This window comes from Aptenodytes patagonicus, chromosome 19 (assembly GCF_965638725.1).
Source record: "Aptenodytes patagonicus chromosome 19, bAptPat1.pri.cur, whole genome shotgun sequence".
NCBI classification, from domain to species: domain Eukaryota; kingdom Metazoa; phylum Chordata; class Aves; order Sphenisciformes; family Spheniscidae; genus Aptenodytes; species Aptenodytes patagonicus.
In genome coordinates, this window is record NC_134967.1 from 3,510,473 (window position 1) to 3,534,335 (window position 23,863).

Here is a 23,863-nt window from a genome sequence, read left to right on the forward strand (position 1 = left end):
TCAGTATCTTCATCAATGATCTGGAGAAAAGAGCACCCACACAGTGGTACTAAATTTCTCCAGGTAGTTACATGATATACAGAAGGCAAATAAAGCCAGAAGGAGCTCATAAAAAGGTGGCAAATGAGCTTCTACGTAGATAAACACAAGGCAATACATTTAGGGAAAAATAATCTAAACCAGGCGTACATGGTGCTGAATTGGCATCTAGCAGCTGTCACTCAGAAAAGCGATCTTGGAGTCATCCTTGATGGTTCTCTGAAATCATCTGCTTAGTGTGCAGGGGCAGCCAAAAAAAGCAAACAAAATGGTGGGCATCATCTAGAGAGGTACTGAGAACAAAATATAAAGTATCATTTTGCCAGTATTTAAAACCTTGGCCCACCCCTCTTCTTCAGTGCAGTGCATGGTTCTGGCCTCCAGATGTCCAGAAGAATGTAGTGAAGTTAGAAAAGATGTGGAAGAGGTCAACTAAAATGACCAAGGCAGTGGAGCATCTAACTTACGTGAGAAATATAGAAAGATGGGAACTCAGCTTGGAGGCTGAGGAGAGCCTCCAAGAATCAAGAGCCAATCAAGAATCATAAAAGCAACTCAGTATGGCACTAAATTCTGTAATACAAGAACTAGTGGCACTCACTGAAATAAGTAAGAGGTCAGTTTAAAAGTGGTAAAAGTACTTCTTTACACAATGAATGGTAACTATCTGTAATCTGTTGCCACAGGTGCTTATGGAGGCAGATTGTACCAGGAAATTCAAAAGAGAGAAGAAAAATTAATGGCAATATGAATGAATACTGAAGGCTGGGACAAACTCTTTGACATCCTTAATCCAATTGCAGCTGATGCTGCAGAACTATGAGGAATGCAAACAGCAGGCTTACGTGCTCTTCCTAAATAACATCTCTTACTGCAACGGTCAGAGATAAAATGTTAGGCTCGTACTACTGGCCTGGCCCAAGAAGGTGTTTTTTACGCCCTTATGTTCCTTTTGTGTGTTCTACATCAAAAGACGCTGAAGCTGCACAGCTGTTATTACAGTACTCTGTCCAGGGTAAAATTACAAAGCAAGTAATTGTTTTTGTGGTTCCTTTTTTGACTATTAAGGCACACTTTGTCATCTTGCTCTTTTTCCATCGTCCTGTGCAAAAACATAGTCAGCACTATTACATTTACAGTTATCAAACGAGCAGCATGAAAGATTGAGAAATAGCATAACACAAGCCAGTTGACCACAAACCAGATTTTTTTTTTTTAAAGAATAGATATGCAAATCAGTGTCACCCTGATGATTACAAGCAATTCTAAAACAAGCAGATATTAACAATGTTATGGGAAATAACTGCTGCGCCTGTTTTTCAGTCCTTCCCTTTTGTAGAAAACTAGTTTATTTTCTTCTTTTCCCTTTTTACAGACTCCACACTGGGCTAAACCCATAGTTCATCCAACATCCAAACGTTCAACCAGTTTGGCTTCCATCAGAAGAGGCCATTTTGTACACTTACTGATGATTTGAAGTAATCAAAAAAACCATGAATCAGACTTCAAAAATTAGAAAGAATGGCCTAAAGTACAGTGGACTTCAATTAGTTTTATTTGCCTTCTGTTTTCTGAGCCTGTGTGACACCTTTTGATCCTATTTCCTCAAGAAACATGGAGTCCACAAACTTAAGAGTTCTCTTTGTGTTCGGGAAAACTGAAGTTGTCATTACTTTTATTCAAGAGTTGAGGCCTTAAGAAAAATACCAGATGGTGCAAAATATATGACAAAATTGGAAGTCCTGGTAATACTGGAATAGAAACAACATGTGAAACATGGCTGGGTCTCAAGCTTAACTTGGAATTCTGGCCAGAATTTTCATAGCTAATAGAAGTAACCGGACATAGTTTTCAATCCATTCCTTCATGCAGAGAAAGCAAGCTGTGAAATGCTTGATGTTGGCATCCAGACGTCCTCTGAATTTTGTAGCTTTGATTCAAATTTGTTTCCAGCATGATACTGGGAGAGAGAGGGAAAGAGAAATATTTGACGTCAGCTATGAAGGCCAACAGTTTGGATGATCCTCTCATTTGTTAGATGAAATAGGTTCTAGCACTCCCTGTTTGAATGTGTTTCCGTGTTTTAAGTGAGTATTCAGATAATCTAAGGCACTATGTGTTTACCTCCCTCATCATAGATTCAGGCTTAGTGTCACACTGGATATTTCTGTAGATTCACACATCTTCTCAGTGGGTTATCACTTTTCAGTGGCAGTGGTGGGGTGATGAAATTCCTTTCCCTCCTCTTCCACAGGAACCATTACATCATTGCCTAGAAAAGACTCTGTTTCCTGCTCTGGATAGTGCATTGCCAGTTCCTCTTCCATGTTTTCCTGGGCATCAGCATTACTTTCACATCCTCTAGCAGCACAGTTCTTGCCACTAGGCACTTCTGAAATGGACCCCACAATAACAGTGTCGGCCTTCATGATGTATATTTTTTCTGAGGAAGGAAAAGAATAGTGCTGAGCGTAGTTAATCACTGCTGACCCTAGAGATGGTTCCTTTTCATGCAAAATTTTTATTTGGTACTCAGTTTTAATTCCGCACCCCTTTCTTTTTTTAATCGGATCAAGCCCATCACTGTGAAAACACAGAATTCACTAACCCACTAAAGCTTTTGGAATTCACACGTTATGAGTTGTCTATTTTGTTGTTTATTTATAAGGTGCTTTTAATTTTGAAATCAAAGCACTGAACATATTAAGTGATAAAGAAGGCCTGCACATTTTATACTACACTGTCTGGGTTTGGACCACTGTCAAGAGGACTCTGGCCATTTTAGATCAAGCAGATCTAGCTCCCATGTGAAGAAGCCACTGCGCTATAGCTAGGACTACAGGGGAAAGACAAATTAGAAAAGGCAGTAAGATATTCACAAGAGTCTGTTAGAAGACACAATTAACAGGGATCTGGGGAAGACAGATATGGAGAATCCAAGGTTTACGCTCCTGTTGTTTCAATAAGCCACAATACCTGCATTAAACAGCCTTTGGGCAAGGATCAGCACTGTACAGAAATTCTGGGTAATTATCTGGGGTCTTAGGACCAGCAAAGAAATGAGTTTCTTTCCAGCGGAGAATCAACTACAAAATTTTCTGGCTAGACTTGAACCTTGTGTCCAACTTGTTGACCCTACTCCTTTACAAAAGGTAAATAAGGCCTTTGCTGTGGCTTGGACCACTACATTTTATTCAGAAGGATGCTGCAGATCAGACACTGTAGGTTATTGTTCACAATTGCTTGGAGATATTTGGGTATGGTAAGTCAAATCATCACATTCATCCCAAGTCCATCACTCACAGAAAAACCAGAAAGGGCATTTAGTAAGGAAAGGTCAGCTGTGGTAATACCAAAAAAAACCCTTCAAATGCTCTCAAAATTGGGTTTGGAAACATTGCCAGAATGTCTCATGTAGACTGTGTCTCAGGTAACAGTTCTCCCCCTGTGAGTAAACTTCCTTGCCTGACTTTATCTCCTACAGTGTGCCATGGTCAAAGACTTTATGGGAACATATGGGAGACACATTTCAAGCTATTACTGTGAAACCAAGACAAGAAAATGATAGCTTGAGACATGTGAAGTACAACTTGTCATTAAGTATTACAGCATCGTTTTCCAGCTGATATATTTCAGATTTCAAATTTCTTCTGCAAATTTACATCTTCTGGAATGAAAAAGAGGGAGAAGAGCAAAGCATTTTTCTGTCAGGTTCGTAAGTGATTAAGGCAAATGTGAAAATAAGCAAGCATTATATTCGAATGAATAGATATACCAGAATTTGTGTGTCAAAGGTTCTGGAGATTCAGCCCCAATCTTTGTTAGAAGCTTTGGACACTTTGCAGCTTACTAATCATCTCAGAATGACATTATGTGCCCATGGATGAAAAATTGAAAAGGCAAGAGGGGGGAGGAAAAAAAAGCAAGACTCACCAATTCGATTATTTGTGTGGTCTCTCACTCGAGAATCGATAGGGCAATCTGGGGCATTTCCATTGCTCTGTGTGATGTCAGTCAGACTCAGATCAGGACTATAAGCTTTTTCTGTGCTGGAGACCAAGTTATTGTTGGTTTCCAAAGGGAGGGTTCTGTCAATTAACTCCTTCTCTTCTGGCCCACTGCCAGTAGTCAGTATGATCTTCTGCCAATACAAAGAGGAGAGTAGAAGTGGGATGAACGTAAAAACGACACTGTGAAGATTGCAATAGGTCTACAGAATCCTTCTGTGGCAGTCAGAATAACATAATGTACTTCATAGCACCACTGTCACAGGAAGTAAAAAATGCCAAAGTGTTTCTTTGAACTAGGTTCCTGCATCACTTAAGGCCATATTTAAAAATAGCGTTTCTAAGCTAAATTCACAGATTTTCGATGACTTTTGCAAGAATGTACCTCACTTCCACTGAAATCCAGTTTTCTGGACCTGCTTGGATGCTTTGGTAAATTCCACTGCCTTGCCTGCAATTTGGATGCCGATGAACCTTTGTAAATCCACCTATTTGTCATTTTGACTTTTTGCCACAAGTCTTACATTGTATGCTCTGTTGCAGAGTCTGCTATCCCGTAATATAGTAGCAGCTGCATTCTGGGGGGCTGAAGCTCAATAGCACTTTTCAGCAAAGAGTATAAACATCAGCAAGAAAGACAGATGCAGGAGGTAAGAGTTTTAAGGGATTTGATCAGAAAGAACTTTAACAAGATATTTTTCATATTTAGTTTTGAGATAAGTTATCAGAGGACAAACCTGTACAGATGTGTACTCATATGGTGAGAGAGTCAAACAGTCAAAAATTAAAATATATGGTTTAACTTCCTCTTAGGTTTGCAAAGACCTACCACGCTCCTATGGAAGAACAAAACAAGCCAGAGGTGGAACTGGTTGAACTTCAAAATGGAATTGCCTCAGCGGAACCTCAGGTAGGAGAAACAAGCTTAGACTAGCTATTATGTGAAGAATTAATTAGAAACAGTCCTTTAAAAGAGGAGCCAGAATCTGAGAGAGGCTAAAGGTCTTGCATCACAAATCTCTGATGGTTCCTAGCTCTGTTTCTGTTTCCACAAGGTTGAAAAGAAAAAAAAAAAAAAAAATAGTAAGATTTTGAAATGTGCAGTTTAAAACTCTTGCTCATGTCTGACTCACTATGAAAGCAAGAGTGGAAGCTCCCCACAACTCAGGAATTAGCAATGACACACTGAAATTATGATAGCTGATTGCAACCAGATTTACTAGAATAAGTAGTATCTTGTATGTGTGCAGATGTACAACATTTAAAAGCAAACTGAATTAAAAAAAAAAAAGGAACAGTCTAAAGAGTGTTTTAGCAGATATGGACATTTAAAGACAACAAGCCTAATAAACTGAGAAGACTCAGAGGATGAAAGTTGCTATAATATCACTGGAAGTGGGGGAAATCAAACAGAGCTGTGACGATTTCAGCAGCTGAGGAACTGCTTTCTGTTGTTACCATATTGATTGATATTTGTCTTGTTTATCTGCAAACTATCTGTTAAACCAGAAGCTGGTCCTGATAGAAAGTCTTCCAGACAAACAATACCCACTGTGTACTCATATTAAAGTCATGCCAAATCCTACAAAGAGGGAGACAGAAGAAGAGTACAAATCCCACTTGTGTGACTGGAGCAGTAAGATAAAATGGGACTGACAGACAAAGTTCTCCCAGAAGGTAGAAAAGGCATGTTCATCCTGTGATTTTGGATCTTGTCCCAGAGAATGCAACATGAACGGCGTAAGACCAAACCAAATACTCCCTTCACAAGCAAGATTGGCAGCATCACATTATTTAACACCATATTAAACATAGCCCAAGACATGAAAGTAGCAAGTCCTAGTACATCTCATCGCTGCACCTAGAGGATCACACATCGTAGAGGAAAGTCCAAACAAAAAGGTTGGCACCCTTTAACAGGACATTTAAAAATATCATTATTTACATTGGAATGGAAAATGATCTGTTTTGGAATATTGTTCACACTTACTGCACATTTGTTCACTAGATCAGAACCTGCAATGGAAAGAGGAAAAATTATCAGCAGAAAATTATCAGCAATCACAAGAATGTTAATATTTGCTCTGAAATATCACCTAGCCATGCCCTAAACTACTCTACTCCCCAACCCACCTGCATTATGCTTTCTTTACCACTGAAGGCACACTGACATGACACGGCTGAAGATGAACCAGCAACACGTTGCTGCTGAGACTGTGAGGTCCTGGTGTCCCCAAAGCCCTTTGTGGCCATCCCTATCGCTCTCCCAACACCACAACTGGTATTCATAATGAAATGATGAACTGATTAAACTTTCTAGATAAGCAGAACACAGGCTTATTAAAAAAAAAAAAAAAAAAGGTTAATAACTTTCTACTGGATTAACAAGTTGGATCAGTTCATCGTGTGGTCAGATGAATATTAAGGGGATGGGATTTTATGCAAGGATGGAGGAAGGGAACACTGGGGGAAGAAGAGAGGTGGGAAGGAGGGAGTGTACAGCATCCTTCTGCAGTACCATGAAGCTGGACGGGCTCAGGTCTACTACCTAATTGCACCCTGACATGCAGCCACATTTATTTTCAATGCATCAGCTCTATAATGCTGCACAGTTACAGTTTCTATTGTGTAAGGCAAGTGAGGAGGCAAAAATTCCATTTTGAGAAAATTAAGCTGCACACAAGAGGTGTTAAATTGTATTCCTGAATAAATGAGTAGAAAAAGCTCTGATGTGTGGCGATTAGGAGAATCTAACACAACAGAAGAGAACAGATCAGTCAATGGAAATGGAAGCACTGAGAGGGGATTAGTTGATTGGGCAAAACGTGTGTACTCTAGGGGATCTGTACAAGTTGCTATAGTGTCCTGTTTAAACCACGACATATGGCTAAACACCCACTTTTTTTGGAATACGTCTCCTAAATCTGAGTGCCCAGAAATTAGTTGGGCATTTTTCCAGCAAAGCCTCTCTGCACGGACACGTCGCCCAACCATCCAGGTGCAGTGGGAAAAAAGTGCCATCTAGTGGCTTGTGAACTCTAGAGCGTCACCTGCCTGCACAGGACGGACAACAGCACTGGCCTTTTGCATGTCAGCAGATAACATACAATTACAATTCTTAGTCCATCAGTCACTCACCTTGAGATTTGAGCCCGGATTTGTGTGAAGTGACGGAATGCAGATGTGCTGATAAAAGAAACAATTCATTTAGCAAAACTCATTATGGAGCATATAGGCTCTAGCAGCTTTACCACACCCACAAGTCTACAACTAACCTACAACGTGCACATCCTGCTTTCTATGAAAGAGGGAATGTGGTTCTGCAGGCACACCCCACATGTAACTCTAGGCAAAGCTAGAGTCAGTATCAGCAAAAATCACTCTTCCTCTCACGCTCAAAGTCCAACCCTATCCCAGGGAACCAACAAATACTCACCAAACACTTCAGGTATCATTTAATATTATGTATTCTCTCTGTACCGAGAGAAGAAACCACTGGTTACCCTTTCCCCACCCAGCTTGTAGTATCTTCCTCCATAAATTCACAGCTGCTTCAATCTTTCTCTCGTTCTCCAACATGCCAAATGACCAGTTTGTCTAGAACCCTTATCTGGCCTGCCTCCACCAGGCAATAGTAAACATTCTCTTCCCCAGTGACCTCCACAAAATTTTGGGATATTTGAGTTCCCAGTTGGCATATACTTGGAGATCAAACAGCATGCTATGTATTACAGCTTTAAAAACTCACGCTTTCCTTTGAGGATGAGGATCCGCTTCTTACAAACCTTCCATTTCCAAAATAACAGCATGCCCACAAGTAGCACTATCACAGAGAGAACCACTCCCCAAAGAACTAGACCTATAGCACAGAAAGGGAAAGGGAGTACAGGAAAGGCTAAGAAAAGGCAGAGGGGGACTATTAGTAGATCTATGTGTTTGAACACGGAACCATGGACATCATTTCACAAGTCGTAAGGGATTTGCAGGAAGCTCCCACATAAAAGTTGCATTTACCAGACATATGCAAACAAAATATGCTAGACAGAGTAAATGCTTTATCTTTGTTACCTCCCATTGTTGTCTCCCCCTTGGCTGAGGTGGGAAAAGTGCCAGCCAGAGCTTTCTCTTCAGGAGTTGAACTGGGGTTTTCAGTTGTTGTGGCATGTAAAAGGATACTAGCAATGGTCACCAGGTTCTCCTCAAGCCTCCTTAGGTCAGAGTTATTTGTTTCATTGCTGAATCTCATGGACAAAGTGCTTGGGGTGAGGTAGGTGGGCAACTGCTCCAGGCAAACCTGATCGTGTGTGGCATTTCCTTCGCTTAGTGCTGCTTTGTTTAACTTGGCACAGCTAGGGAATGAAAGAGACCAGCGTATCAGTGCTAGAGGAAACTGCCGTGGTACAAGATAAGAGTATTTTCCATGTGACAAACATCCCTTTGGTCATTTTTGTACCACCTGCATTTACTGCTTTCAGTGAAAAAGTCATTAACCTTATTCTCACCCCTGCAGCATTAATTCTTGACCTGGATGCAAACCTGATACTCACATGCATGTATAATTCCACTGTACTTAGTCAACTAAAAATGAGGCAAGAGGGATTCCTTCCTTCCTCCAGTACAGAGCTGTGCAACAGGTATAAAGAGAGGCCTTCTAAACTCTGCACATAGGCCCAAAGCTATCCCATTGCCTCGAAGATAAGTTTGTATACTTTGCACCAGCAGTGACAGGTGTCCCTTTTCATCCTTTATTAACTTTAATTAATTAGCTAGTCACTTTAAATAACTATGGACTTACTTCGTGTGGGGCTTGCAGATGTCGGTGCTGGAGTTTTGATCAGAGAAGGTCCCAGGAGGGCACTCTTCACAAGTAACATCATTTGTTGAGGTGCCTGAATAAAAATAATGACTGAGGACCGACCAACCAAAATGCATCAGGTCCAGGCCTATGGCCAAGATCAGGAAAGATAAGCTAGGCAGGTAGGAATTCCTACCTCTGACACTGACTCCAAAACCAGGCTTGCAAACAGTGTGCTGCTGGCATCGTATGCAGGTGTTCAGAACAGGGGTTTGACAGAACAGGCCTGGTCGGCACTCACACACGCGGCTAGAATTAAAGGAGCAGGGCTCTTTCTCCACAAGGTCAGATTCTGTGGGGAAGAAACAGATGCGGTAACAAAGGATCGCCCTGCAAGGAAAACACAAAGCAGGGGCCAAAGATGAGCAACATCAGTTCAAAGGCTCAGGAAGCAGAACAGGCTGCTGGCACTCTTCGCAATGGCAACTTAAGTCATGAATAACTGGAGAAGTCTATAGACAATGGCTTGTAGTGTAAGACAGAAAGCAGAAATCAGACTTGGATAGCTTTGGATGAGAGAATTTTTAGGTAGTTCCAGGTTACACAGGAAACGATACTGATTATGTGCAAGGTAGCATTCTGCTCTCCAAATCAGTTACCAAGGATGGATAATTTTGCTGCTGGAAATTCTAAATGAATAAAATATAAATAAAGTGTAAATAAAATATATAGAATATAACTGTGAGGTATGTGTGAGGGAAAACAAACCTTTTTCGCATGATACACAAGCGTCACATCGTGGCTTTTGGAATTCTTCATTCACGTATTGTTCAGGTCCACATCTCATGCAGTCTTCATCTGGGTCCCTAGGACATGCTTTCTTTTTAACATAGCCTGGAGAAAAAAAAAACAAAATATGCAGGATACCTGTTCAGAATCACAGGAGACAACCATTTTGAAGTGTTCTTGTATGCTCATTTACCTGTTAGACACACTACCACAGTCTTCTCTTTGTACCTGTCATTTGGTTTCTCTAGCACATTTTTGCTTTTCCCATTCAAGTGTGAAGGGATCACAGCTGTCCTGTTACAGTAACACTGTGCATGGTATTACCACAGTCAGTATGGATTGCTGCAGAATGGGCACATGGCAAGTCATTTGCTGACAGTTAGAAAAGACCACCAAGTCTGCAGTGAGGGCAATATTGTCCTGCCATCACTAAGTTCCCAGGCAATGGGTTTTCATGGTCGCTTCTTGACTATAGCAACTGACTCCTGATATTTTGCTACCTAAGGCATCACTTTTCCTTTCAAAAGCTGCCAGAATTGCCTAGGTGCACATGGATTCATGCAGGGACAACCCCATCTCCCATGTTCAGAATGGGAGGTTACAAGATGGTACTTCTTGAGCTGTGCCCTATATACCCCTAGCAGGTTTGCAGTAGGTTGCTTTCTAAGCAGTCCTGCTAGTTTTACAGTTGCCTTGACAGTTGTGAGATGGTTAAATTTTCCAATTGTTTTCCTTCAAACAAATCAAATTACTTATGTATGTCTTTCTGATGCTGGATGTATATACTATACACTTTCTCTGCTCAACACTTCCAACTCACCCGGACCCATTGCTCACAGTTCGCAAGCACACTACCCTAGATCTCGCAGACCTTCTGTGTATAAGCAGCATGCATGAAGTTCAGCAGCTGGCTGAATTAGATGACCTCTGGAGGTCTTTTGCCAAACTTAAGCTATTCTATGACTCTATGTTTGTGTCTGGTAATCATTTTCTAGTGATTAGCTTTTCAAAGCATCCATCCAGCAGGTTAGGTACAATAACCCGCAGGAGTACGGGAAAGGCTGGGACAGAAGCATTCCTAAAGTTTCAGCTCCTGAAGCAACAGATGAGGTATTCTACCACTGGCCATAGTGCCAAAGAAATTAGAAGGTGCAGTGGTCAGATATGACCTTGTGGCCTTGCCAGGAGGGGGAAATAACTACCAGAGTGTAAGGAACAGCGGCAGTTGCAGAAGCAAAAGGAAAAGCTAAAGCAACAACATAAAGGTAAGAAGAGTTGAATGTTTCACAGGTGGAAAACAGGAGAGAAACAAATCCCAGTTTCAGCATCCAGCCTGCATCACCCAATCACAAAGAGTTAACCACAGAGAGGGGGAACCTGGCAGGGAAATAACTCACCTACTATACGTTTTGGCAAGCATGATGTAGGAGTGCAGGTAAAAAGAGCTGTGCTATATTTGGCCCACTAAATACCACCAGACAAGCCTGAACCACGTCACTCCCACCTCCTCAAAACTACTTGTCTGAGACTATTCTTTTTAAGGTGGGGGCTGATTGCTGAATCTCAGCACTCAAGCTGCAGACATGTGTACCTGCATGTATGTGTCATTTTCCCCTTCCTCCCCCAAAGACCCAAAAGCTTTAACTTCAGTTATTTGAGATTTCCTGTACACGTGGGTCCCTCCCTTGGGGGATGTGTGCCCCAGGTGCAGTAGCTTTGAAGCTTGCCTAACAGTGTCTTCTGGTGCTGTTCTCCACCGACTGTGTTCATAGCTCAACAACCAGATAAAAGACTGAGCAGCAGGAATACCAGCTGCAATCACCTGTACAGAAAAATGTACTGAAAGTAAGTAGATGAAATAAGTGTTTTAAGTGTTTTTCTTTTGTGAGTATGTGCATTCACTCACTCCTGAGGATTTGCTGTTAACTGTGGGTGGGAAATTATCTTGAGTGTTGGCTGCAGCACTATCTTGTGGAGCTGGATATCTGATTTAGAGTCTAAAACAAAAAAACAAAAAAACAACCAAACAAAAAAGGGAAAAAAAAAATAAACAGAATAAACAGAGGTGAAGTGGAATACCAACTTCTGCCTAACGTGAGCTGTTCTAGCATACACCATTATTTCCCATGAAAGTCTCTGTTCCTCCCCTTGACGGGAGGGAAATATTTTGTTCTGTGATGACAGAAAGAAAATATTCTTCTGGTATCCCAGGTTTGAAGTCTCATTTTACCTGCACAAGAATTAAGTACATGAGAAGAGATGTGGCAACTGTAGAAATTGATTAGAATGATCTTTTGAAGTTTATCTTTAAACTGAACTTGAAATTAACTTCAAAACAGAGGATGGCTTGCATGTGGGCCAGTGTGCTCAGATTGAAAGCTGTACATCTGTGGGCTGGAACACCAAGGAAAGTAAAGCCAGGCTGCATCAAGAGTTCAAGATGCTCAACTTTGATTAAATGGAATTCTAGAAAAGCTTCTCTTTCTTTGCGGTGAGAAGTTGTGTTAGTAGCAGATATGAACAGGTTATTGCTTGAAGGAGTAGTGGAAGATTAAAATGAAAAAGGATTCTTACGAGTTTCTGTTGTGAAGGAGGCCATGACATGAGGATGCGGCAACAAAATGAGTTTCAAGAATAAGCAGAGGTGAAATGATTGAGACTGGTGGCTCGTTACAGCCACATGTAAGTCAGATCTCTGCTTTTCACAAGACCTCACTATGACACCTGTCATTAAGGGAGCTTTTGCAAAGCATGGTTTTGAAGGAGAAAAGAGCTTTTCTTGGGACTGGCTCAGAGTCAGATCCCCGCCCCTTTTCGTCTTTTACGGGACCAGTTTCTCCATCCCTTGGTCTTCTTTACTTACACAACTTCTCAATGATTCTAGTGGTGTGGCCAGCAGTACAAAATGTCCCAGTGGGAACCCTGATATAACTGCATGCAAATGCTAGCAACCAAGCGCTAAACCCCTCTTTATTATTAGAGCACAAATAAATGTCAAAAATTTCCTTTCAAAAAAGAAAAAAAAGAAGAAAACATTTCTGTAAGAAGATTGATGATGGTGAAGTACCATAAAATGCCCCACCCACTGAGGGGTTTTTTGGCCAATAGGGGGAGTTTCAGACATTTCTAGAACTCTCGTCTCACCAAGGTGTTTCCTGCTTCTGCCCTCATGTGCCTCTGAGTCACAACTAGCTTCAGGCAAAGCTCCCTGTGCCCCCTGACAAGGGGCTGTTCCCTTTCCCATGTGAGACACTTTCTAAACTGTTTTGACTACGAGGGTAATGACAGATTTTCCACGCCTTCATTTTACATTTTTTGTCTCTCATCAGAAACTTATTTAGCCTAATTTGACTGTGCTAGTTCACACCCTGAGGCAAGTTGAAATTAATTCTTAGACCTGCCTACTTCTAGCTACTTCAGAGTGTCAAGTCAACTGATAAAAAACACATAAAAAATTCTAGCAAGTTATCTTGTTTGCAATTTACAGATTGTTTGCCTGCAGACTGAACAGGAGCAGGGCAGTGGAGAACAAGTTCACATCTGGATTCACACTAGATAGTGATTCATGAAATTGCACTTTTCTTCGGGGACAAAATGCAATTCTGCAGATATACATCATTCCTACTATCTCTACAAGAAAGGTTCCATGTTAATTTGACTGAATTATAAACATACTGACCTGAGGGACACTGGTAACAGCAGCTTCGTGAAGTTTCATCATAGAACCAATTCTCAAGTGTATCACAGGAATGAGATCGGGTTAATGATGTCTAGGAATTGAAACAGACAAAAGACACAATTAGCTCTGTATTAGAGCAGATCCTGGTATCTGTCTCAAGTGATGGTAGTTGCAGACGGTAAAGAAAAGCCTACAGCTTTTTGAAAGTTCAAGTATCCCCAGAACAACTAAATTACTGTTGCCCATATGCTTAAGCAAAGATTGCAATATTCAGTGTATTTAGCAATAATTCAATATGTATCTTCACTCAGCAGGCTCTTTTATCTGAAAGTCATTTAAACAAAGGAATGGAATACTGTAGCCCAACCTGTGTATCAAGCATTTCAGCACTCAGCAACTAACTCCTTGTTTCATACTTTCATTGTATGAAATAGTAGGGTAGTGGCATTGCCCTACAAAAATGTTTTTCAGCCAATGCTCCAAACACCCTTTGAAACCTAGCTACAGGATCACCAAGATCACTAAGAAAAGCTTGTCTATTAGTCTGCATCCCCTTTAGAAATCTTGCAGCAGTTAGCAAATTAAAAAAAAAAAGCTGAAAATTGCTGTTCTGAAATGACCCCATGTTAATTTGAGATAAGGATTTTTTAGAAAATTAAAAAAAAGAATCTCTAACATCTGTAAGAGATTTCCAGCTCTGAGTGCACTGGAATAACAGGTGGTGTCACAGTCAGCATCATCTAAATCTAGCTAGATTGGCTGTAATCCACAAAGATAATTCTTGTTTGCAGTAAACAAGTCTTTCTGTTCAGTTATTTATGCAGTCACAATGCTTGAATTTAGTGACCTAAAGATGTGTTTATTATAAACCAATAAATTGTTTTACTTATCATTTAGGGACAAATCCTACACTGAGAACAAGAGGTTTTTCCCTTGAAAAGAATGCTGCAAATACTCACACAATGAAGCCCTTATTCACATAACTAATTCCACTTCTATTGTGAGTGAAGGTTTTCAAGAACAACCTGTGGTTTGACTACATAACTGATACTTGTTTAGTTAAAAAACCCCCACACAATAGTTCTAATATTAGCTTAGAAAATGAGACTCAGCTATTAATTGTATCAAGAAGCATATAATAAGACTTCATTTTTGTATGGCAGGGCCACTACATGCTCTGGGAAATTACAGTGCTACAAGTTTTCTGATGAGAAAATCTGATTTTTGAATTTGGCATCTCCCTTAATAATCCCCTAAATATGTTGTTATCTGAATTTCATTTTCAGTATCTGCTAGAAGGTATAAATGGCAATTTTTTGTAAAGACTCAATCAGCAAATTCCCCAGAGATTTTCCCCCGATACTGGTAGAGCAGTTAAGTATTTCAGAAAACCTACATCTCACTTTCTGCAGATGAATTTCCCATTGGCCTTTGAAATAATACCTACTGTCTCCTACTGCCTTTGTATGCAGCGCAGAATCTTACTACCTAACTAATTTCACAGCCGTATTCTCCTGTTTAATACGCTGTCCTTTTCACGGCAGAACCATGAACACAGAAGTTATTTAAGTTGCACCAGGTTACATCAGAAAACAGGAACTTTCAGTCAAGGAGGAAATTAACAAAAAGACAAGAAATAGAAACATATTGAAACCATTAAATTTCATCGAGCTCCAGGAATAGAACTGAGAAATCCTGCCTGATGCATTTCTGCACTAACTACTGGGCCACACAGCCTCCCTACAAAGCATTTTTTCTAACTTACTGTATAGAGGAAATAGCAGATGTCTGCTTGCTCAGCCTGACTCAAATCAAGTTTACAAATGCGCACCCTGTATTTTTCTTTTCTGAAGAGGAAGCCCTAGACAGTAGGAAAAGGAAGTGGAATCTCCTTGCATCTGTGTGGAGAAGCACCCTGGTTAGCCAGCCACTCTGAGACTAAATTGAACAACAGGAAATGACACAACGAGAACAGTCACTAGACAAAGGGTCATTCAGGAGTCACTTCGGTGATATGAAGTGAATTAACTAGTTTTATCGAGAAAATTTAAGAAACGGCAGCATCCTGGCTGTAGCCAAGTCATCCTGGATTAGTTTCTCCCTAAGAGCTACGGAAAGGCACCACAAAAACTTGATGATCTCTTCCTGGTTCTCCTGGGCAACCAACTCTGGCTGCAAATGATGTTAAATTTTAAATCGGGGAGGGAACAAAATTCTTGAGCGATTTATGCAGCACATAAGCTTACAGCTTATTTAATTGTCTCTTTTGGGGTTTAAATAAAGCAATAGTGTCTGTGTAAAAGTGTGAGGGAAGCACTGCTTTTTAAAAAGTTACCTTGTCTAAAATACTGAAATCAGGAGTTTAGGATTACATCCTGCTCTTAGTTACAGCAATGCAAATTCTGATTATGAATTTGACCTGATGCTAGGGCTGTGATAAATTACTGCATGAACTATGCGTACATACTACACAAATTATGAAAATATACATACGAGAGTACTCAACCTTTCTTTTTCTCCTTTCCACAAGAGGGCAGCTATATACTACAGCCAGCTACATAATACATGACATCCGCAGCTTCACAACAAATGCTGCTTTCAAGTATCCAGTTACAAGAACGGCTTTGTAGCCACCTTTACTGTTTACTGAGCCAAGCCCAAGGTGCTCTGCTGTAAAAAGAAGTCATTTTAACACATCACGGCATGATTTCTATGGCTGAGAAACCACCTTCTGAAGACCCCAGCACTTCTAATCCATAGCTACCTTCAAAATGTCTTTAAGAGTCGCCATCTCTTCAGTAGAGGTGTTTCATGAGTATGAAACTTACTATAGAACCTTTCAGTGATAAATCATGTACATATCAATGCTCAGCATCAGTTGTCATCTCCCCATTCTTGTCATATTTTCCTCTCTAAATCCTAAAGCTGTTTGATTCCTAATGTGACCTGTAACAGCAATGTAATGATGTGAAGTTCTGCTCTTAAACTAAGCAGAAAGGTTGGCCCTTTGGAGACAGCATACTTTAAAGCAAGGACCTGAGTATAAACCAAGCCCCCATACCTCTAGCACTTCAGGCTTAAAAGCTCAAAATAAATCACATAAGCAAAACTGGCACTGTGGAAAGGCAAGTGTCACTAAAAATGATATGGGCTCTGCTTCTTAACTTACGCAAGGCGTTTTGTAAATCTCAAGTTTTCATGCATCTGGAATAAAAAATCTTGCACTAAGAACCCACCAAAATTTCCATGAGTTTTTGGGGGAGTGAAACAAATTGGTGCCTAAAAGCAAAGAACATGTCTTGAAGAAATGGCGGAGATGAAGGGCCAAGGTCTCAAAATGTTTTAAGTCTTCCATGAAATGATGGTGCCAACTCATTTTCTGTAGAGGTTTGATTAGGCTACTTTTGAGAAAAGGGTGAAGGAAAGTCAGCCATACAAGGATAATGTAATTTTCATTTTTCTGTCTATGTGTAATGAATATCAGGGTAGCAAGTTAACTAGAACAAAAGATAACCAGCCAAAGATAAGAAGTGAAAAGGGAACAAAAAATGTGCATTATTAGTGGGTAGCAACAGGTCTGAAACTGAGGTCATTTACCCGCTCAATGACTGAACATGTGAATTACCTCAGTTTCACCACCTGTAACTACTCTTCCCACATGTAAAATACCACCTCTGACATCTCATCTACAATTAGGGAAACTAGGGCGCAAGTTTGCAATAAAATATTGGCTTGTTTGATCTTTCATTTTGGTGAGCTCAGTATTTCTAATTAGGAAGAGATTGCTGGAAACAATTCACCAAGAAACACAGGGAATTCCAGATTTCATATTTTCCAGTCCCACTCCCTTCATGACGCAGTGCTTCTGCTGGTCTTGATTTGACCATCATCTTAGATCTCTGTGTGCAAGAAGTCTCCAAGTGATATGATTGATGTGTTTGGGTTTTTTTTGTTCCTCAGCTGTTGGCTACTCCTTTTTAACAGCAGAAATCTAGACATCAACCATCAAATCCATCCAAATTTGTAGGGACTGCAAAATACTTAATGCATATTTGTCTTGCTGTTCCTAGACAGAATGACAACTGAGTGCTGGAGTTACAAAATATTTTAATGCTGATTAACCAATAATGTTAAAAAGCGAAAAATATTTCAGTGGCTTGGCCAAAAAAAAGCACTATATTTCCACAGAATTATGGAAGCAACATATGTGCATAACTTCTCAGAAATTAAGGTTGTTGAACCAACATGTCTATTTTCAATAGCAACTATCATTTCTATATAGTCATAAGCCTACTACAAACTGCAGCTGGAACGCAAACCGGATTTCTAATCCTCACCCGGTAAATATCAAAATGACTTGGGTGAACTCCTGTTGTCTGAGTAGTCCAGTACTGAGCTTGGACCACCAGGCTCAATTCTGTATAAACCCACAGCAACATGACAGTTGAGGCCACCATAAGGCTGAGGGCAGGAAAAGGCCCTGTAGCTTAATGTTCAATGTTGGTGGTTCTGTTCCTGGCTCTAGCATTGCTCAGCCTTAGATGTGTTACTTTAAAGTCCTTGCTGTACTGGGTCCAATGTCTATCTACAATTACGGGTATTTTTGTGGTGGTAGCACCAGGGAACCCCAGATAGGCTCTGTAAGGACATACAGGACATACCGTCCCTCCAGTCCCACTGGGTCCTCAACTTTAGATTTGCTTGCTTTTACCAAATCTCGTCCAAACCGTCTCCAATGGTGCTGTAAACACATCTTACCCTGCCAACACTCGCAGTTCAATTGCTAAGGGGAGGACAACTGCTACCAGGATAGGTCAGTCTGCTACAGCAGAACTTACAGTTGTGTTCTCTCTAGCTTCTCCAGTGAAACATAAAAGCATCTTTGCACTCAAAAACTTGGGTAAGCAGTTTGCTCAGGAGGACATCACATGCTGTTTGTAATCAAAATAAGCAGGGGAAAAGCTGGTTGTCTTCTAACACTGTGGCTACAAAGGGATCTGGTGACAGCACAGAATGATCCTGTTTAGATGAGGGAAATTCTGAGAAAAATTCCCACCAACAGTAGCAGCACTGATCTCCCCAGCACAGATACATACTGTTTTGAGCTGCGTAGACCTGTTTTGAGCTGCATTAGCAACGGCTGCAACTGTGGGAGCCTGCTATGTACTGGGTTTCTGGTATTGTGACTGAGATGATGGTAGCCAACAGTGGAAGCTTTTAAAGGAAACGTCCCTCTTGTCAACCCTTAATCAGAACAGGGATCACCTAAAAGAAGGGAGGGGATCGCAAGGGCAGTGAGGAGAAAAGGGAAAAAGTCATGTAAAAAGTGGTACTTTATCATATGAGGACTGAAGAAGAACAGAGCAGGAAGGAAAAGAGTATGTGCTCTTACTGCTCTCATTGCCAACAAAAATCTCAGCATTAAGACATTTCTAATATATTTCTGGCTGTGAGTGCTTGGACAAAACCAAGCATTATAAAATATTGAACAAGACACATAAGGTTTAACTACAAAATAGTGAAAGTTGTCTGTCTTGGACCATTATCCCATTTTTAATACGTTTTTTAATACGTTCTAGGATGACAGCGCAGATTTAACCCCATCTCAGAAAAAAATATGAACTTAATTACTTTGACTCAGGATTGTGTGACTATCACTAATAAAACTCATTTTTCCAGAGCAAAACCAGCTTATTTAAATTAAGAATCTTTGTTAGGCAGAAGCTGAAGGTTAAGGTTTGACTTAGCAGGTCCTAGTTGCTCATAAATAGCTCTTGAAATGAAAGGAAGGGATAAAGCAAAGGAGACAGAAAAAGGTTTTAGCCTCACATTACAAAACCTCAACACTATCACCTTCTTAAAAAAAGCATCAGCTGTGAGTGTTGGGGTGGGGTGGGAGGTTCACCTTCTTTATTCCATGGTGCCTGTGTGTAGAGGCCCACAAAAAAGAAAGAGCTAAGAAATTCTCCACTTACAGCGTTGGCCATTTCTCCTGGCTCCAGTATGCTTACAGAAATTGTCAATCAGCCAGTGAGAGAAGATTCACTTCATCATTTTTGCCCCTTACTACTTATTTTGTAGGGAAGGATTTGTATATAAGAACTTTCACTTCTGCCCCATTCCCTCCTCTTCTTCCTGGAATGCCTAAAAACGCTAAAGAGTGTGGTGTAATCCACACCGTCAGCAGCAACTAGCATGCGGCTTTGCTTCATCAAGGAAATCTCCAGTAAGTTTTACAGAACAAACTCTCCTCATCTCTGCAAGAAACAGAATGGAATGCAGTAACCTCAAAATCCTGTTTAATTAACATTCAAAGTATTTTTCTCTTTCATCTTTTGACTGTCCCTCCTCCTTATCCACTTGTCTGAATCTCAAGACAGACAGAAACAGAACTCATGTTCTGCCAGGGAAATTCAAAATTCTAGCACAACTTCACTTTTTAAGGCGTCATTTCCTAGTGTTTCCTGAAGAAAAGAGGAGACGTTATACATTTCCCTGTCCCCTCTCTCCAAAAGATAATCCAGTCTCAATGAAGAAATACCAATTTTATCCCAATGACATAGAGTATTGTTCATTAATACTTACAGTTTTGTTTGTTAATATGTATTATAAAAAAACCTTTAAAATTCAAGGAAGATCACAGAAGTATTGGTGGGTAGGGGCGAGGAATTCAGCTGTGGTGGACAGTAGATCTTTGTCCTTCCCTCTGATTCTGAGGAAACTCTGAATAGATGGGTCTTATACTAAGAATGGATTAGCAAAGTGGGAATATGTGTTTATTACAGCTATGATAATCCTGTGGCTCTTTGCCATCCAAGGGTGCAATCCCACTTCCCCTCTCTTGCCTGTACCCACATTTTCCTTCTCCTCTAACTCCCTGATTGTTTAAGACAGAGCAATTTTGTTTCCAAAGGACTAATCAGTTCTAGGAGTTCATTTGACTGAAAACTCTGCTTTCTGAATTTGTGAAGTTGGTTTTCAGGGGGTTACTGCACTGAAACAACTCACCCTGTGGCTGCACGGTCACTCGCACTAAATTCAATGCAAGAAAGTCGGTGGCACTGTGTAGCCAGGAGCAGGGCCTCCCCTTTGTGTGACAGGTCTCTGCTGCCTGGCACAGCTGTAACGGGAAACCTCACAGGCATTATTTCTGCATCTGTATACTGTATCAGAATTGATTTGATCTGGATTGGACATGAGGACACAATGTAGAGTTAATGCTGCTTTATGCCAGCTGTAGAGGAACAGATAAATATTTAAACTAACAAGAAGGTAAGCTGGTGTAGTAAACAATCGCCAGTGTAGCAGAAAGCCTGCCACTACAAAGTTAATCTGTCCATATTTTTTGAACAAATTCGAACAAGCCATGAGTCTGTATCAGACTAGTAATCTGCATCTGTTTTTGCTCTAGTACAAGGAGTTCTTAAATTGGATTCAGTGTACTGTTCAACTGGAGGGAGACAGAGACTGAATTTCACTAATCTTTTCCTGCATGCACTTCAAATAAAGGTTTTTGATTCAGCAGGAGCCGGAATACATCTTGTGAAAGAAAAGACCACAATTCATATCCTGTTTGGACTGCTCTGTAACAGGATGGCTTAGTGCTTTCATTGACATATCAAGCCAACTATTTTTTTCTTTTTTTAAAGTGTTGCAGATCAAGGCCCAATTAATAAAGCAAACATATTTGATACAAAGCATTTGGGGTTTACAGTGCTTGCTTTTGAGAATCTGTTTTAGAAAATAGGCTTTTGGTAGCTCTTCTCACTTTCCTTGTATCTACAAACATGTTTGCTATTCCAATTTAAATAATGGCAATTGTAAAGATGGTGCTGAATTCAGTGGGCTACTCTGCAATTCAGTCAGGACAAGGTTTGACTCATTTATTTATGGTCTTTTGAGCTCATAGAGAAAAAGTGATGGTGAGGCAGAGTAAGAAATCAGCTTGCTACAAATGAGCTGTAAGTCAGGAAGAAAGCATATTACGGTAAAAAAAGAAATCTTCTACCAGCGTTGGCTATTCTAGAACTGACTAATACTGTAGCAAAACTGTTGCCTCCCTTTCAAGCTTCTATCCAAATTCTGACAGTACAAAAGAAGCTGATAATCTAAGACTTCAAGTAGTCGAGCTTCATCTGCTTGATAGTGAAGACATTATTAACAAGTGAGAGTTAACTGAATATTAAAACAAAAAAACCCCAAACTGTGGACTCAAGTGAGGTGGAATATGGTTTAAAATACGACCAATAAACTGTGACTTGCTCACATTAAACAGCACCACTTGTACTCCAGTAGCAGTAAAAAGCAAGTGTTGCTGTGATAGAGTCAATACACAAAGACAGTGAAAAGCTAGTTGCTTATCCCAGCAAGATCTATGTATTTATTCCAGGTAACATGATTTTGCAGTGAGTCTGAATGTTGGCAATGAATATCAGAAACCCAAATTTTCTCTCTGCCCCTTTCATTTTGTGAACAAAACACCATAAGTGATATCAAATAGCAAAAATACCATCTTTTTTTCTATTGCCTTTCTCCTAAAGCAGTTTACATTCAGCAGACCAGACAAGCTTATCTGAATGCCCTCCTAAGTATTCCTCAGGTGAGTAAGGACTACAGACTCCAATCCTATAGAAGAACAGTGATTCTTCTATATTTCAGGAAGGAGACAGTGGCAGGACAGATAACCAGAGCAAAGTAGAACAAACTTGCAATGTGGGAGGGGAATTTACAACTAAAGACACAAGGGCAAACTCCTACTCTTACCAAAAGAGCCAGGAGGATCTTTTTCAAATGTTTATGAAGAGGATGCAGGACTTCGTTATTTTCAAAGATCTAATCAGAGTCAGTTTCTTGTAAAAAATCTCCTGGCAGCCCAAGTGACATGCTATATCATTAATTTACAATGTACAGTCAGGTGTCTTACGTTAATATATGCTCATATTTCCACTACAATGGAAAACGGCCAATTTCAGAATCCAACACAGTGTGCGATTACTCACCTACTTGACTTTACCTGTGCAAAGAGCCTCTGCCACTGACCTTTTTTTTTTTAATGTGTGTGCATAAGTGTCAGCCAGGGAAATTACCTGGATTTATGCCAGGTGCTGAGGGCTCGTTGCCACGTGGTCCACTAGGGAGGAGGGGGTAAGTGCTGGGGGGGGAAGCAAACCCACAAGACATGATACGATCTGAGCAGGGAGCTAGCTTGCATCTACAGCATCAGCTGAGCACAACTAGTGGGCTATATCTATTTTAAGTCAATTTGACGCAAAAATAATAGCCCATTCATGAGGAAGTCAGTGTCAGAGGGGTGGGCGGTTGTAAAGAGGAAGGTATTTTATTGTTTTGCTTGCCTTTACACCTTTCAATTTGCCAGCCCTGAGTCACATCAGCAGAGTGAGCAGAAGCCCTCTGAACCAAGCTCTGCAAGGAATGTGCCTGTCACAGAGTACCTGGCCATCCAGGCAAAAATAAAAGCCACTCACCCAAACAAACGAGAACAGTCCCCCACCCCTATCAAATCTTTCCTCATTCCCTAGTTGTGATGTGCCTGGAGGTAAGTAACACTAGCAATGCCAACAAAAAGATGCAGATCATAGCTCGTATCCCCTGCTCCTGCCTGCAAAGTTCCCAGAGAGGGCAAACTCTCCTGGCTGCTCTGCTTTATACCTTTATCATCCTGTGTTGCACAAAGCCTGTTTCTGTGGATGCCCGCTACCCGGCACCCAGGCTATGGGCAGGATAGTCCTGCAGCCGAGGGTGCCCCCAGACCTCTCCAGGCTCCTGCGTCCTGAGGGGCTGCAGGATCCTGGTGCCACCCTGCCTTACCTGCGGGGCTGTCTGGATATCCTGGAGAAGCAGCAGGAGCCACAGTCCTAGTGCCAGGCTGCAGGCAGCCATCTGCAGTGGTGTTAAATCTCCCTAGCTCCCAGCATCGCAGGTTAGACAGCCGGATTGCTCCTTCTGGAGGTTGAGATCCTCCCAGGGTCCAGCCCAGTCTTGCTCCGTGTCTGTTCATTCAGTCTAGAGCCATTCCAACTGTTCAAGACAAGCAGGAGACAGGCTTTGAGACTCAAGCAAGCTGAGAAAACAATTTAGAAGGAAGGGGGAGGGGGGGGCTGCCCAAAAAAGAAAAGTAAAAAAAGAACAAAACAAAACCGCGTCAATCACTAGTCCCGGAGCTGTCAGGTTTCTGTGAGTCGGTTGCATGCATCAAGGTTGTCACCCGAGGTACACGGCTGGCTGTGAAGAAACACAGCCTCCTGAGTCATCTAGGCTGCCCTCAGAGAGCACTTCACCACCCCAAAGCCTTGGCCAGGCATGAGTCCAAGCCCTGCCCCGTCCATCTGCCACACTCTTAAGAGCTGCAACCAAGCCTCAAGAGAGTTCCCAGTAAGAAACACTCATTTTTTCAGTACAGTCATTTTACTCCTGTTAGGATGAGTGTGTGAAAACTCACAACCAACAAGGGTGACTCCATAAAGGTTTAGGCTTTACACATTGCCATTTAAACACCAACATACCGCAGACCATCCTCTTGAGAATCTTTCTCTT

At 41.0% G+C, this 23,863-nt stretch overlaps 1 protein-coding gene across 1 annotated transcript; it reads right to left on the reverse strand.

Annotated features, from left to right (window-relative positions):
• Nucleotides 1–1,265: 1,265 nt before the first annotated feature.
• TNFRSF8 (TNF receptor superfamily member 8) lies at nt 1,266–23,209 on the reverse strand. Its single transcript, XM_076356062.1, has 11 exons — nt 23,138–23,209; nt 13,310–13,400; nt 9,610–9,735; nt 9,038–9,193; nt 8,842–8,935; nt 8,115–8,395; nt 7,795–7,905; nt 7,185–7,232; nt 6,037–6,062; nt 3,973–4,180; nt 1,266–2,482 (listed from the first exon to the last, which is right to left on the reverse strand). The coding sequence occupies exons 1-11, from the start codon at nt 23,207–23,209 to the stop codon at nt 2,238–2,240; spliced, it is 1,458 nt and encodes a 485-aa protein (XP_076212177.1). The 3' UTR covers nt 1,266–2,237.
• Nucleotides 23,210–23,863: the final 654 nt, after the last annotated feature.